The following is a 17,978-nucleotide window of genomic DNA, read 5'->3' on the forward strand; positions in this document are numbered from 1 at the left end:
CAGAAAGGTATTGACCCGAGTTTATGTCAATGACTGTTAACGACCAAACAATGCCAAAAGTTAACCTGCGGTATTAAAGTTAACATAATGGAATGCTTATAACTTCCAGTTTTATATAGTTTTCCTTTTTGACCCCTCAATTGAATATTTTTGCAGCATATTTCACCATTTAAGTTGAAATTCAGATACATCAAAGTTTAGCAAGTGAAACTGAGTACTTTCTAGGTATTTTTTGCACATAAGTCTATACTGTCAGAGAAAATTAAACTTATTTTCATAGCCATAAGTCTCAGTTTTGAGAATTGAAAATGGATTAAATAATAAACTTCTAATGACTATTATTTTTTTCCACAATTTTTTAGAGATTTTAAGGTGATGAAAAAAAGGATAGCTCATATTTCCTAAATTAATTTCAACTTTTACACACAGTGCTTGTGGGTCACTTTTAACAACACACATGCGTAAAACTTATAACACATCAGTGGCGTAGCCAGGGGAGAGGTATGGGGGGGTCTGGACCCCCAGGAAATATAGAAACACATTTACTTTCCTTCATAAAAGAAAACAAAATACATATTGACAAATGATGAATTTACAACAGATTTTTTTGACAAATGAAGTTTTTTTAATTACCAAAAGTGTTCAAATTAGTTTAAAACCCTCTGCTTAGTACCCTGTTTTTCATAAATCTCCCCCCTGAATTTGAACCTCCCCCAAACAAAATTCATGGCTACCAACTGCCCCACATTATATTAAGGTAAAAAATAATAATATCTCAATTGTTCATCTCCATCTTGATCTGGAGACAATACGACCACAAGTATATCAGACCATATAAACAGGATGACAACTTCAGCGATGCAGAGCTTGTTGCTCTAATAATATGTTTGATTCCTGGTTGACGTGAATACACAACCAAGAATATCAAACATATCTTAGAGAAAGAAGCCAAGTCCTCTTCAAGATGCACTGCTCTCTTATGCAGTTCCCACACCTGTCTTCATCACTACATCAGGGAAAGGCAGACCAATTATTTAACACTGGATAGCCTCATCATTGATCCATACCTTCATGGATGAAGAGGAAGATTTCCTTGGCCTGAGGCTGGCAAGTTTTTTGGCAGCAGCATCAATTGAGGCAGCAGCTCCATGGAGCTCATTCTCAGCAATTACGGTTGGGTCATCAGGGTCCACCCAATCAGTTCCTGCAACACAAAACCAAGCAGCAAAAATATCAACTTAGAGATACAGTATGGAGAAACAAAATTCCTTAACAAAGTCCAAGGTACGACCAAGAGAAGGAGCATGATAGAAAACTTTTGTCCAGACCATTGCTTCAGAAAAAATACAAAATAAAAATAAATTTTTATAAAAACAACATTTTTATTGTAAACTAAATAGAATATGAGTATAGTATGGTTCAATCAATTTTTCAATGAACTTTGATGTAAACAAATTTATTGTTATGACTCTCTATCATTCTCGTTCCTTTAAATGACAGCAGCGCCGCAATCAGATTTTGATGGCCTTTTTTTATAACTGATCTACATATATAATTTTAAATTCCGAATAATAACCATCAATGACTTTTCCTTTATTCAGTCTTCTACCTTCCTCTCAACATTTTTCCCAAAGATAAACTGACATAAAATTAAGGTAAAGAGAGAGAGAGATGAATTTACTTTTAGAAACACGGATAAATAGTATAACTGACTGCAATTTTAGTCCATCTAATACTTATTTCCAGCCATATTGTGACAACTGCGATCAGAAAATACAGCCAGCAGAAAAAAAGAGGTACTCCATAGACATCCATTACTTATTAAAGACACTTCACACTGGTTCAATTCGCTGATTGCAATTGAAGATTCAAAATACTAGACTGACCTTTAAGTAGTTCGGCCACTGTTACTAGCTCCGTGACTGACTGGGCTATTTGTCGAGAAATGGGTGGCAGGGCTTGTCGAGCCTCTGCAGTCCCTCCCCTGTTTATCACAACAAGAACTGACTGAAGCAATTCTCGGTAATGAGTAGCAACAGAATCTCCCGCAGCCAGGGTACGATCACGTAACTCCACTGTCTCTGCAGCATAGGCTGCTCCCTAAGGGGATAAGGGAACAAAAATTAGTTACATTCGGATCAATAAAAATACTATATTGGCTGTGAAATTCCTTTTATGGTTAGCCATATAAATCCAATTCAAGAGAAATTTCATTCATTCAATTCAAGAGAGAGATTCAGAAAACATACAGTAGACAACAGTTACATTCAGCATGGTTAACATACAATTGGTATGATTCCATGGGATTTATTCCATTTCACCAGTTTATCAATGATATTATTTTCAAGATCAAAATAGAAGATGAGCATGGTTGACTGGAAAATGATACCGTAGACATTTCCACTTGTCCAATGGAATAAAGCTCAAGCAATATTACTATATAATTTTAAACCATGTAAAATAGCCCATTAAAGATATCTCAGATTCTAGATGAAGTATTAAGCATGAGCACAAAAAGCAATTAATTCCTCTGTAAATGGAAAACCAAACAGAATTACTGGCTATTGTCATATTATGATTCCAAAGAAAGTTTAGAGAAAAAACTTGCCTTGCAATAAGTAAGCATGTCCGAAATAGCTTTACGACCCATATTGGCAGCTACAATGATGTCTTCTTGTCGGCAGCTGTTTCCAGCAGAAACAGCTTTAGCTGTGGCAAGGGTGATAGGTTTGGTTGATCTTACCAAGTCCTCAGGAGAATATCTCATTCTGGGTTGCTCTCCGGAATTTAGCGCCTAAAACAATCATCATAAACAAGCCATTAGAAAGATAAAAAATAATCTATTTACCTATGATCTATGATGAATGAAAAATAATAATTTATTCACCCACTGAAATCTTAAACCATGTAATCTATCTAAGATATTGAGCCTCACTTTTGTAGATCTTGAACCCCAACAAAACCTCATGATACAAAACAGAATTTGTGGCAATGATAAGAGTTTTGACACCGCTAAATTCTCTACAAAACCATAAAAAAAATTCCATCCAGTGGCGCCAACTCCATGGGGCTTTAGGGGGCCCGAGCCCCCGCAAAAATTCGTTATGGGTGTGAGGAAAAAATGTGTCAGCCTTGCTGATTTTCCCCGGAGTGCCCAGATATCCTGATTCTAGTTATCAGGGCTCTAATGTTGATCATATGACTCTTCTAAAATGCTTAAAAACTTAAAAATCACTACTTATAATATTTTCAGGGGCAAGATCCACGGTTTGGGCCCCCCCCCCAATATTTTTTTGTAAGTCGGCCCCCCTGATTCCATCTGCAGTAGAAGCCACAGCAAAATCTAGTCTTACCCTGATTTCCTGTGCTATTGCTTCCACAGTTGATTCCAATGCTCTTGTACCACGTGTGTGCTCATCTTCAACAGCCTTCACAGTTTTCAGCAATGATGTAACATTGGTCACCATCACCTAAAAAATGAAACATGTTTAGTGAAAACCATGAACTAAATAATTGCACTAGTTATGACTTGGATTATGAAATCTACAGGTTAATATTTGTTACAAAGTCATGTTTACATTGAACGTACACAGGTACAAATTGAGACGATGAAGATCGCAATGTTTACATGCATCCAAGATGTAGAGAGTGAGTGGACATGAACATGATAGCAAAGCATTTTACAATTTGCTCTTTTTATGGCTGAACCAAACATGATTTATACACTTAATTTCAATGCAAACAGATAATTTCAGGCCCCATTATCCAACCATGAGAGACATGCCAACCTCCAATGCCCAAAGCAAAAAATAATATGAAATTTTATCTCAAAAAGAAAATGAAGACCTTTCCAACGTAATAATTTCATAATGCGATGTCAAGATGAGCAGGATAATTGGATGAAAAATAAAACAAATTAAAAAATGAGTATACCATGACAAGAGTGTAGTTTCTTAACACGTACATGTGTAAAATAAGATATCCATGCAACTTGTAACAAGTGATAATTCATAACTTTCTCCATGAGATACAGAGAAAATCTCTCACAAAAACGAACAATTCCAAAATAATTAATTCTTGTGGATTTTAATAAAGTCGACTGAAATTGCAGGCTAGGGTGTAGTGATTTTTTTTTCTTCTGGTGTGGTAGAAGTAGAAACTAATAATCACAAACCCCACATTGACAAAAATACTTGCATCGATGTGCAAAAAATCCACAGAGGAAAATTCATTCACCCATCAATATTCATGAAAAAATATTTCAAAATTTTTGATGGTGGATAAGAATTGGGTGAAATGAAACGGCTTCCTTGTGTCAACTATTCAACATGTTAACAAATTTTCTCCATTTTGGAATTCATGAACTCCTTTCTAAAATAGTCTTCATAAGATTGAGATAGGTAATTGAAAAGCAGGAGATAAGAAGGATCCAAAAGATAGAAGAAACTACAAAATTGCATCCATACTGAGAAATAAAAAGTATGTACAAGGCAGAGTTAAAAACTTGGAACAACAAAATACTAATTCTTGTAGAGACCAACTCATCATACTCGGACAACTAGTGAGAGATGAACATGGAGATTAGACTTGAGGGAGAATGGATATCAAGAAACATCTTTTTCTCTTGAGAATTAATAACTTCCAATAGAAAATCTACAGTATGACAATCTTCATTGGAAAATAATTTATGTTTCCCACCAATGTGTCCTTGTTCTAGCAGTGAAATTTTCATGTGAAACCATCTAATTAATCCATCCATTCATCCACAGGCTTTATTGAAATGTATATTAAATTCAAACTAAATAGCCTTTCTTAGGATTATCTACGCTTCACTATATTCAAGATATTTTGACTTTTAAAGCTGAAGGAAAGCTCAAATCTTGAAGGAAAGGAATTGATAAATGCAAAAGTAACTTTGACTGCTTAAAGAAGTCTGCATTATGCAAAGGAGTGTACAATACAGTCTATGTATTTAGAGCTTCACTGGCTAATAAAACTGAACTTAATGTTTAGTAATTCCTAATACTATGAGTAAGAAACCAAATAATATGTCTATAAGTACTCTGTATTGGGTACATCTCTATTATTGAATGGTCAAAATGTGATCCTCATCATAAATAGGGCGGCATTAAAACCGTACGCAACAGCAGGAGATCAAAAACTGTAGGTAAAAGAAAATTTTTATATAATTGAAAAAGCACCTAATCTGCAGCTCCTACATTAAATATATACCCGTCAAAATTGAAACAAAATCGTGAGTCAACTCACAGAAACACTCATTAGTCATGATAATAATAAAATGCAAATGCAGACAGGATGACATTAGTAAAAGCATTGGAAACAAACCAAAATGATCATCATAATCTATCAAACAGAGTAGGTACAAGTAATGGCTATGAATACAAAAATTATAGCTTCATTATACTAAATCTTTGCTGTAGATAAAATAGACAGGAAAAATATACTGCCCAACAATATTTATAGATTTAAAGATTAAATATATTTAAAGATTTATCTTGATAATTACAGCTTCCCAATGAAAAGGTGAACAAACTCTGCAATATAAGCATTAGAAGCAATTTGTCTTGGGGAGAGAGAAAACAGAAAAAAGTTATTAATCCAAATACATGGTTACTCACAAAAGGAACAGCTACAGCAACACAAAAAACAACAGGACAAAATAGGAAGGCAGAGAGAGATAACAGCAAGAGGACAAACACATTATGCTACGAATACCACACTGAATTTTCCACAGTCATTCATTCTGTTACACAAATGTTACTTATCTACAATGAGTTGTGGCTTTAAGATATTATGTTGTTAATGTTCTCATCAGGTAGAGAGGGCTTCGGTGCTTCAACTGCTTACACCATGCAAATTTTTAGTAATAAAGTAACACACAACTACCTAAATGAAAGTATACATACCAGAGTCCAATGATGTTGCTCATATATGATGGGAATTTAAGTGATAAAAGTGCAGCTGATTCAAAAAAAATTCCAAAAAGTTATCATTTACGAAGTAGTCACCAAGGGAGAAAAAATTAATGAAATGGCAAATATAGTTTGATATTTTATTGGAACGGTTAAGACTCATGATTTTTAATGAGCTTCATTTTACAGCAAAAAGTAAAAAAGTCAACAATTATCAAGGCGGAATTCAATAGAAATCTACAAGGGTCGATAAAAAAATGTCTTGGTGTGACATTATTTCCACTGCCTCATCAGAAGATTTTCATCTTCAAAATTACGCTTCCAGAAATTTTAAGAAATTGACAATAAAATTATCATTCCGGCAAAACAATTCACAGCCCAAATTTTTGGTGAGAAGTTAAATTATTCACGGCTTTCTTGACAGTTTATAGATTTCATTTGGTCAAAAAGAAAGAATGTAATGGCAATTTTATAAAAAAATAGTAGTTATGAAAAATTAAGTGAACCTTGTTCAATGACAAAATTAACTAATTGCTCCAGTGCATCAGATCCTGCTTGAATTCAGTGGGTACATTTAAAAGCATAACAAAAATACATCTGCTCTCTAGAATTTTGAGGCAATTCGACCAAAGCTACGAGGCAGAAATTCTCTACTTGCTTCATCACAAAAAAGCACTACAGTAAGGAAAATATAAACACATTCAATATGTTTGCGATCCCATGAGAACATCAATGAAGAAGATTTTTCGGTGCATCAATTCATGAACAGGTCAGGTAAACAACATTCTGAACTAAAATAAATATTAGTTATAATTCCTTGCTAAATAACTCTTTGGCAGTCCTCATAAATAAAGATTGCAGTAAATCACTATTAATATGAATAATTGCTCACTGCATCCTAAAACTGAAAATTAAAATGAAATTAATCTCATTTATCTCTTAATCAATATTCCCTTGGGATATGAGACCTCAAAACCTGACAAAATTAACATAGGTCAGGGCAACATTTTCTTTATTTTTAGCTCTTAAAGTAGTGATATGTTTGGCATCCTATTCTCAAAGCCTCAGCAGGCAATAAATGCATAAACCATATACGCCTTAGTGAGTGAACTTGAAAGATGAATAAAGCAGACATATTAGATTCGTAAGTTGTCACAATGCAACCTCTTCCCGTGAGTAGAGAAGTAGCCTAAAACACAAGTTATTGGGGCTTAAAAGTATTTTTTTATTTATTTAGGAAACAAGCACAGGGATATCACTTGGTGGAGGGTTGGCTGACTCTGATTGGTTTAGATTCTCGATGCTAAGCAGTCGAATAAGCTCTTCTTCCTGGTCCGACACGAACCAATCAGTTGGCTCAGTGTCAGAAACAGACTCCGGCACCACCTGGGGGGGGCAATGCAAAGAACAGAGATGAAGGGCTCTCTAAACACGAGCTTACTTTCAACCTCTGTAGCAACAAAAAAAAACACGCCCTGAAGGGAAATAAATTCATTTTCAATGGATGAAAGATATCTTTACAGAGCTACTATTGATTCTTTTAATATTAACATGGAAGTTTTGATGAACTTGCAAATGAAAATACACATGAGTTTGGAAAGTTAAAAAGTTCAATTAACAAAACCCCTCTTTAATCTAGCAAGACAATATGAATTTGATTGCATGCAAAGGAAATTGGAACATCTGCAGGAAAAATGGACTCTATAAATGAAAAAAATGTCTCAAAGAGAGGGAAATGTTGATAATTTTTGGATAAAAATTTGCTTATCCTACACCAGATGATAAACCCAACTTTAGGCTGGTGTTTAGCAGTTTTAGTTGTGACACACTAAGTTAATTGATAAAAGCCTTTACACAAGCCACAGTCTCACATCCATGCCCACAAGGTTCATTTGTATCATGTCTTATCATAAGAAGTTTTCACATATAAATAAATCAATTAATCTGCTTATTAGACACATCAAGATTATTAAGAGTAGAAGTTATCATCAGGGTAAAATATCAGTATGTAATATGCTACCAATTTTCACTAACTCGGTTTTCTTTATATTTTTCCTAAATTGGACTTAAAATACAGTGCTTTTTGAGTAAGTTATGCCACATTCATCCCCACAATGCCCGGTAGAAAAGGAGATGCATTGCATACATGAATCCTAAGCATTTTCATAATCTCATTACTAGAGCACAGTGAAATTATGACTCATAAGATAGCTGAAAGCAAGGGTGTCCTGAACACAAATGTACATTTAACTTGAAATTGGATTTTTTAATGAAGAGCTTGCATAAGTTTGTGATAATAAGAGACAAAATCTTGGAAAAAGATGATTAAACATTTTTTCTCTGAATCAGTTCTAGACATGAGGATGAGTTGGGTACATGAGGGGAAGCTAACACATGAAAATACAGATAAATTATTTCCATGAAATACCTATAGAAAATCTACCAGGTATTTCAGCAATTTTGTTTTGAGAAGGAAGCTAGGGAACAGAAACTTTTCAACAAAAGGTAGGGGAACCTGGGGCGGAACAGGGTAAGTGATTTTTTTAACTGCAAGAAAAGGTTCTGCACAAGTGGCAATAACTACATCTAGTCCAGATTGGTGTTGCTTATAAGTTAAGCAACACCAATCTGGACTAGATGTAGTTATTGCCACTTTTTTTCGCTCTTAAAAATCGCTTACCCCATTCCACCCCACCACTCCGTTCTGCCCCGGGTTCCCTTATAAAACATGAGAAAACGCCAAGTATTAATTTTTTTCGTTGTCATACTTCAGTTCCATGAAACTGAATCGAAAACTTTGCATCATAGAATTCGCTCTGGTTTGTGACAAATATCTAAATATGTTAAGAGCTATCAGATTCTACATAGTGACTCAAGGTTCTAACTTCATTATTGTATCTCATATTGATATCATATTGCCTCATATTGATGCACCTGAAAATGTGAACATAACCAGAATTCATATTAGACTTTCCCATCGGGGTGTCGAGAACCCATCTACAATCAATCAACCTGGCCCTGTTGAGAATTCAAAATAAATGTACACCTACTATATTCATACTAGGGGATTAACAAGCTTCATCGCCTACCATCTCAGGTAGCATCTTGGGTCCTCTACTCTTCCTGATATTCATTAACGACTTGCCCTTGATTGTTAATAGCATCCATGTCAAACCAGTCCTCTTTGCAGATGACACAAACTTCCTAATTTCAGCTAATGACATCAATGAAGTGCATCACTATGGTCAGCATATATTAGATTTAGTCTGGAATTGGTGTCTTTCCAACAAATTAAAATTAAACAGTGCAAAAACTCAGTCTATGCTGTTTAACCCGAATCATTCCAAAGATTTTGGAACATTGACACTGAACAACCATACACTGAGTCTAACTAAAACTTGTAAATTCTTAGGGCTACAAATTGAAAATACTGGGAACTGGTCCTTCCATGTAAAAGACTTGTGTTCGAAATTGTCCCGAGTACTGTATAGTGTGAGGTTCCTAAAAGCATCCTTACCTCACAAGGCGATGATGTCAGTTTACCATTGCAACTTTATAAGTAGAGTGACTTATGGTATTGTATTCTGGGGATCAACTGTAACGCTATTAGATACAATTTTCAAGATGCAAAAAAAGATTATAAGATGTATAATGAGTAAGCCTTATACTTATTCTTGTAAACCCTTATTCAAAGAACTGAATTTGTTAACAGTGCCTTGTATATATATATACCAACTATGTTTACTGATAAAAGAGAATATTAATGATTTACCAATTAATAATGATGTACATGAGCACCTAACTAGGTCTCATCGCCACATCCATGTTACCCTCCATAAAAAACGTATAGCAGCAAAAAGTCCCATTGCAATGGGATCAAAAATATTTAATTTCCTTCCCAAAAGTATTAATTTGATTAATTCTAATAGGGAATTTAAATCTTCTTTAAAGAAATTTTTAATTAATAAGTGCTACTACAGTGTAAATGAATTTTTAAATGACAAATGAACTCTGACCATGTTTACATTTTTAAGTGTTATGTTGATTACTTTGACGTGTCTTATATCTATGTTGTATTCATAAGATCCTTGGACAAATAAAAAATTTATTATTTATTATTTATTATTATTTATTTACCTACTATTTGGAAAAAAGTAGCTGTCATTAGCAGCTTTGAATGACATGTTTTCTTAAAGGCTCATATTGAGTCTAACATGTATTAGCTATATCATGGCTCATGTACCCAATAAATATCTTCTCTTGCGTGATGCATTGCCAGTATGCACCGGAAAATGCATGAAACAAGCAATTTTCAAATATTTCTCAGTTTTCAAGGATATATTGCCTAGTAATACCCGAAGTTTCTCAAAAAATCTATCAGAGTTGCTTGTTACACTTTGTTGCCAAAGTGCAAAGGCAACACGCTATGCATCCACAAGTAGCATATAAGCAGGGTAGGTGAGTCATAATCAAGCCAATACAAGTTGAATTTAAGAGGATTGATGAGAAAACGACATCCAAGGTTCCTCATGACAAATTTTTCTCCTTGGGACAGGCCCCTAAACAATCCCTTTAATGTTCAAGATAATTTTGATAACTATGAAAAAGTGAGATGCATTAAAAAAAATAATAATTCACTAACTTCAGCAGATTCTCTATCTATGAGCTCCAAATTAACAATACCTATGTATCAGTCAACAAGGATAACTGAGGAAATGGTTATAAATATTATTTGTTGTGTAAGGCATGCAAATCAATACAAATACAACAAAAAATATAGCAAACTATGCATGATACAATTTCTATACAGGCTCCCTAAGTCTGGTTATAAATTTTTATGCATCAACAATTTTATTCACAAAGAAGGTTTTGCAACAAATTCAAAAGAAAACCATCCTCATGGGAGGAAATTACTAAATAAAATGGCACTCAAAAAAAGAACACATTATATTTAAACATCATAAAAACAACATTGAGACAGAAAATCTATCTATTATCTGTGATTCTTGCAGTTCGAATTAATTAGTGATGATTAAGTTACAATTAGCCATATTTACAAGATTAGTACAAGAAGAAACTTGTATGATACTTTTAACAGCACAAAAATGGCACTTTGTATTTAAAAATAAAGATCACTGAAATAGGTACAAAATTTTTATTTACAGCAGTAATTAGTCTTTCCATATGCTTATTTATACCGCTTTCCATACCCATATTTTCCATCAAAGTACTAGGGAATTTTAATCTTAAAAATAAATAAATTTTCTCTATTGAATTCACAATTGTCACTCGCTGACTGATTAGGAGCTCCAAAGCTAAAACATTAGGGCAAGGATGGGTAAGTAGGCACATACAAACAAGTTCTCCAAACAAAATTTAATATTACCCTCCTAAAATCACCCATTATAATAGTGTCCATATACCTCAAGGAAAATAAAATTTTTGAGCTTATATTTGTATTTATGTATTAATTACGTCATGTCATTGATACTCAATAATACTATTTTTTACAGTCAAAATAATGAGTATGTCAGTAAAATGTTGTACAGGCCATTGGAACCTAATATAAATTTTCTCCATTTTTTGGATGTACATAATTATTTCTCTTTATTCTAGATATGCAATTGGTGAGGTGAAAACTGAAGAAAAAAATAGGCAATCATTTGATACAGCAAATGTTTCTCTCAGATGGTAAGAGAGCACTGATGACTTTTTTCACAGCCATTAGATGTCTGTAAACAGTCTCTTAAATTCCACTGATATTGATGAAGGAGATGAAAATTTCATAAAATGGTAATAATATTTGGAATCTAAGACATGATTTTTTTTATTTCAACGTCAATGCAATGATAGCACAAACTGCACTGAGTACCTTCTGAACTGGATGGTCCCTCCACCACCATTAAGAGTATAAATTCCCTTCATAGGTCTTTTAGCTGAGACATGTATGCCCAAGACAGTAGAAGTCCACACACCAATATACATATATCACAACAGTTCTCCTAAATAATTGAGCCCTCGCACATTAACTGGCATTTTGTTGCCATTAACATAAACCCAATATGAGAAAGTAGCAACTATTGAGTTGAGCGCTTTCTACGCCAAGGTGATTCATCAAGATTTAGCGAAAGGTTAAGACAATATGTATCTATTAGTGCCTAGAGGAACTATTAACCATTTTTTGCACTACGAATACAGGAAAATTTCAAACTCTGATCACATGGTTCCACACCCTCCGGTATAAAAATCAGTGCACCCCAATTTAAAACAATATTTTAAAGACATACATGAGTTGAAAACAATTTGAACAGTGATGAATAGCCTGGAAATCTTCTAGTTCATCCAGAGAAGAAGTTTAAATCCACATCTAAAGGAGCTACCTTCAAAGACCTATTCCAAATGTGTACTTCTCCAACTACTGACAATATCGCACATTCTACCGTCTCCAATTATAATGCTTAAAACAAAAAAAGGTTCACAGTTGAAGTTGAGCAGAAAAGTAGAACATAGCAAGATGTAAAACAATATTATTTCCTTGAAACAAAAAGCCATTGACATGAATATGTACATTTTTCTTGGTAAATAGAAAATCTAGAAGAAAGAAATCAAAATATAAAATAAAATAATTGTTTTAAGATATTTACCAATAAAGAGAGTAATATTACATGAATATCACAACATGTAATGGATACTCATAATTTTAGTCATCATTAGAAATAGGGCAACACGTTGTGGATTTTTCATTGGTTTGCTAAAACAGGTGCCGAATAGCAGAGTTCACAAGCTGTAAATGTGTGGTGTTAGAATGTGCAAGTTTGTGATGGAATTTTCTAATTAATCAAAAACTCAGATTAGAAAAAAATCAGATGAAATTTACTAAAATAAACACATCAAAAGCATTCAGTGTTTAAGGGTTTTATACCATTACATATTCTTATTTATTTTGAAGAAAATCTAACTACAGCAGAACCTCAATATAACAATATTCAAGGGACCCATAAATTAGTGATTTTGTTATTGTAATTGAAATTCATTACTAAAAAGCTTTTTTTGCCAAATTTTCCATTGCATCATAGCTTTTAATTAAATTTCCAATGAATCTGATAGAATTTGATAAAGTTGAACACATTCTTCCAATTAAATTTGTGGTAAATTAAGATTTAAAGTTTTAAAGATATCGGTTGTTCACAATGAACATGTTGTAACAAAGTTCAAAGAGGCATCTACTGATTTTAAAGAGGATTATATGAAACTGTCTCTGCTTGAATTTTATGCAGTTTTGGGCTGAGAGCTGCCAAACACACTGTTTGTTTCTACGACAGAGATTAGCAAAAGAACACTGAAAATTCCGCTCTGGAAAATCGAAAGTGCAAAAAATTACTAAACATTCATTCTGACTTCTAGTACAGAGTAAATTTTTGGATTTTCATGAACTGCACGAGTTTCATAATACATAAGTTACACAATGTTTTCAGAGAACCTTGTATTAGTGGCTGCGTGATGCATGGGGGCAAGTTCATATATTCAGGAAAGTAGTTTGGAAGGATAAGTCAAGCCACTGCATAGCACTGGAAACTAAATTTTCGCACACTACACCATGCCACACAGCTTCATCAGACACGAGCGGCCCAGGAGGAATTTTACCTGGCTGCAACAGCACACCTGTTTTCTAGTTCTAAATCAGTTGTAACTTTGATTGAGCATTGGTCACCGGTGAGTGAAAGTTGAGTTCAATCGCTCTGAACAACAAATAAGGGCAAAATAATATCATGGTTTTACAGCTTGGGCAAGTTGCCAGTTTCACTAGAGAAAAGGTTTGTGTCCCTCTCCAAGTCTCATGCCCTCAGCATTATCTTCCCTCCACCTGACGCCATTCTCTGCACCATTCTCAAATGGATATGAAAACTGACTCTAGTCATTTCTCATAAGTAATTGAGAAGTTTTGGAAAAATAAAGTTTCTCTGCGCTTTTGCATGTAAATTTTGTCAGGACCAGAGAAAACTGTTTGTAATAATGAAATTTCATTATATCAGTGTTTGTTATACTGAGGCTCTCCTTTAATTCCTGTAAGATGTTGTTAATACTATATTTGATCATAAGAGCTAAGTTACAGTAAAGAGGACAAGAAAATGAACCAGGGCACATAACAATTATGAGCAATTCTTAAATGCATTAAACCATCTGCAATGAGAATGAAAATTTATTTTTTGGGCCATTATTTTCCTTTTGGATGATATCCACATCAGGGATGGCTTTGGATTGGTTTTGGATTTTTGCTCACCAAAGGGGAGAGTGAGAACATATAACAGGAAGGCTGCATCACCTTGGAGTGATTGGATTGTTTTATGATCAAGATTATCATTTTAATTTTAACTTCGATACAACCTCAATGTATTTGTTACACATATGCTGCAGATGTTATACGTATCAAATTCAAGTACATATATCCTAAATTACTTATTTTTGATTGTAACATAAAAGAAAAAGGCATGGATTATCTTACTCCTTCAAAAATTGTAAGGAAGATAGTGGGCCTCATAATTATTCACGGAAACCCAAACAAAGCCATCACTGATCCTCAGTTAATCATCTGATCAGCACATTTAGATAGCTTTAGTTACCTACCACAAGAGGTCGCATCCACAAGAAAGAAATAAAACTGAAGCTTAGGCTTCTGATTTCTAATTGTTTGCTACAAAGTATGCAAGGATGAATACACTACCACGAACTACACAGGCAATCAAACATATAACTGCAAGAGATCATCCCAAATGCTGTCAAAAAAGAAACATTTGAAAACCAAGGATATTGAACATATATTACTAAAATAAATAAGCACTACATAATTGTTAGAGCAAAAAAAGGGGGTTTGTAAGCATTATATTTGTGGAAAAGTGTACAAACCTTGGCTGAATCTTTGAGGTGGTTCATGGTAGGATCATTGATACTCTTCCCAGAAGCAGCTTTTGTGGCTTGAATTAGATCACCTAAGGCGGAAGCCACATCCTTCACGGCATTGATCAGCATAACCTTGAAAGAAAGAGAGTAAATATGAATTAGACCATGGTGATCAGGTCATTTAAAAATAATGCTGAACATTCCTTCAAATTTATGTTATCATTTCATTCACATTTAACAAATATGATGTATGTACTGTGTCCAAATACGAAGAATTTAAGACTTATTTTCTAATTAAAGTAAACTTAAATTCATTTAATAAATGTATTTAAAGCTTCAAGGGATGATGTGTCATATGGTTTCATACATTACACAGCAAATTTGGTATTCTTCAGTTCAACTACAATTTGAGAGTGTAATATGTACTTATCATTACATTTCTGGCTGGCCTCCCACCACCATTTTCAATTACAACTTCTAATTTAAATCACACTTCTATCTGAATAATCTATAAGATGACAATAATGTTTTTTTTTTACTCAGCGGCTACCCAGTCGCAACTGTGTTACTAACCTGAGCCTCAGGGTTATTAGAACCAAGAGAAGCAGCACCAAACTTCACGACTTCAGCCAACTGCACAATAGTAGACACAGCATTTTGTGCTGCAACAGCCAACTGTTCTTGAGAAGATGCAGCACCTGAAGTGAACACAAAATTTTGATTACACATGCACTACATTGAAAATCATAAAAATGAATTTGAAATTTGAATAGCTACAATTAATATACCTCTGATTTGTAAATTTACAAACAATTGTATTAACATTCCAAAAAAAGAAAGATATTTTATACACACATTAATTATAGGGGACTTGAGGCAAAAAATCTATTTAAAACTGGCTTTCAGTGATTCTAATCCCTTATGGATTTTGTTAGTTTTATCAGTTTACCTCCTTAATACTGGGCCTCATACATAGAACCTCTTCCAGAATAAAAACATTTTTTTAGTTTAATAATTGAACCACTAGATCCTGTATATATAAAATGCCATATAAAAAGTGTTAGGAGGGTTAAATCAAGTACCTTCTCTTTTTTTCATAATTCTCATATTGACATGATACATTCATTCCTACCCCAGAAGAAAATGCGAGCAATTATTAATCCTTAGGAATAATTTTGAAGCAAAAGGATAGGACTACATGGTTAGTATTCTTGCTCTGAGAAAATTCAGCAGCCACAAAAACCTATTTCAAAAAACCGCTATAAAAAATTATCAAATTCATAACATGCAATTCAAATTATTTTAAGAAATAGTAAAAAAGTTAACCAAGAATCAAAGAGGATAAATTTAAAAAATTTGACTAAGCAAATAAAATTATTAAAAATTACATACCAGCCACAAGAGTTTTTGTATCTTCAACCAAGGCTTTAGCTGTTTTGAGAATGCTCTCCCTGTGGTCGGAAAATGTGTCCATTTCACCTTCAGAATGTAGAGTACCAGCTGTGGCAAACATGATGGTTGTATCCAAATCCCCAATAATGCCTGACACTGTGGATGCGGCATTGATACATGCCTGGGTTCCCCTTGAACCAGCTTGAAGGGCAGCGAGAACTTGTGACACCTGAAGATTCAAAATTCCTCATAATTAACATGAAATTGGAGGGTATTTGAAAGAGGTGGCCAACAGTTTTGGTCATTTGTACCATACTATGGCTGTTGCATCGTTAAAACTTAAATTTTCTGAATTTTTCAAGTCTACAGTAACTTTTTAACGAACACACAACCTTTTGTAAAACAAAAAAATATTAGGTAATAGCAAAAAATTTTACTTTCATCCATAATATATTATTATATTGTATGGTACGTGGCACTGTAGTTGGACGGAAGGAGGGACTTCAGAGTCCTAATTACTCCCAAATAAAGGGGTGTTACAATTTTTACTAATATTATTTTTTTAGACTGCTTACTTTTTCTGAAACATGGCGCGCTGAGTCTGCAACATCCCTCTGAGCATACGGGTCATTAGGGGCAATTTGCCGAGCTCCTCCAGACCTCACTAAGTCCACACAAGCACTGCCAAGCTCTTGAACTCCTAGCCTTAGACGAGCAGAAACTTCTGCGCTTGGACATGCAGCAACAGCTCCTGACGAATCAGTCGCAAGGCGGCCATATTGCTTAGACAACTCAGCCGCTAAGGCACCTAACTTTGCAACATCACTGCTGGATTTTGTGACCTGACAAAAAATGTTTTCAAATTAAAAAACTGAAACCATCCCATATTGAATCATATTTTTTTTTCAAAGTTTACAAAATTCTAAAAACAAACAACCTGATTGCCAAACATGTCATTTCTTTAAAATACAGGCACAATTTTCAAGAACTTTCAATTTTCATAGCAGGAGAAATGAGCATCATTTCTTTCAAATACATATATAATTTTCAAGAACTAACCATTTCCTGAGAAACACGGGCAATTTCCTTGGCAGAATTCACCATGCGAGTCTGGTAGTCAACAAATGAGTCAGCAGTGCTCTCAGACGAGTGCATTTGTGAGGTTGTTATAGAAGAGCTGGTCATGGTAGAAGACCCCGAGATGGTCACACGAGCCATTGCTCTCTCGATGGAATCAATTAATCCAGTAACCACTCCTGCTTGAGTAGCAAGTCTCTCTAATGTCTGACCCAAGTCAGATAAGGCATCCCTAGTTCCTTCCACAAATTCATCTATATCAGGGTGTATGTTCACAGCCTGTAGAGAATAAGATAACATCAAATAATTTGATGGACTTTTATCTTGATCATAAAACATAGAATTTTATAACATAGCAACTCAAAGATAAAAAATTATGAAAAAGGTTGATACAGTCATGGATTTGGCATAGAGGGAAGAGGGACTTCTGATGATCATAGGCAATATGATATAAGTTTTATATGAAGAGATTTAGGTCTCCTAGATGAAAAGATTTCTATTTTTTTTATTCACTTCATTTTCTTGTTTCCATACACCTAAAAAAACCCTGTACATTGGGCTGATAACAAATTACAACAGGCAATTAAAAATGCAACCATGTCCCGGACATGAATATCTTACCAAGGTGGGGCTAAAAACCACGACCTTTAGATGGGTAGGCAAAGAATTTACCTCACA

At 34.1% G+C, this 17,978-nt stretch overlaps 1 protein-coding gene across 3 annotated transcripts in view; it reads right to left on the bottom strand.

Moving 5' to 3' along the window:
- The window catches only part of LOC124165382 (talin-1), a 310,193-nt gene that overhangs the window by 6,162 nt on the left and 286,053 nt on the right, over positions 1–17,978 (bottom strand). For 2 of the 3 annotated variants that reach the window (XM_046542766.1, XM_046542767.1), the window contains 9 exons: positions 17,283–17,579; positions 16,799–17,065; positions 16,224–16,452; positions 15,405–15,529; positions 14,838–14,963; positions 3,354–3,470; positions 2,609–2,794; positions 1,887–2,100; positions 1,068–1,204 (listed from right to left, as the gene is read on the bottom strand). In XM_046542766.1, the coding sequence (XP_046398722.1) occupies positions 1,068–1,204; positions 1,887–2,100; positions 2,609–2,794; positions 3,354–3,470; positions 14,838–14,963; positions 15,405–15,529; positions 16,224–16,452; positions 16,799–17,065; positions 17,283–17,579 (1,698 nt within the window). Of the gene's footprint in view, positions 1–1,067; positions 1,205–1,886; positions 2,101–2,608; positions 2,795–3,353; positions 3,471–6,059; positions 7,320–14,837; positions 14,964–15,404; positions 15,530–16,223; positions 16,453–16,798; positions 17,066–17,282; positions 17,580–17,978 lie in introns of those variants that run through there. The other variant, XM_046542769.1, reaches the window with a different exon arrangement.

The sequence above is a fragment of the Ischnura elegans genome, chromosome 9 (genome assembly GCF_921293095.1).
Source record: "Ischnura elegans chromosome 9, ioIscEleg1.1, whole genome shotgun sequence".
NCBI classification, from domain to species: Eukaryota; Metazoa; Arthropoda; class Insecta; order Odonata; family Coenagrionidae; genus Ischnura; species Ischnura elegans.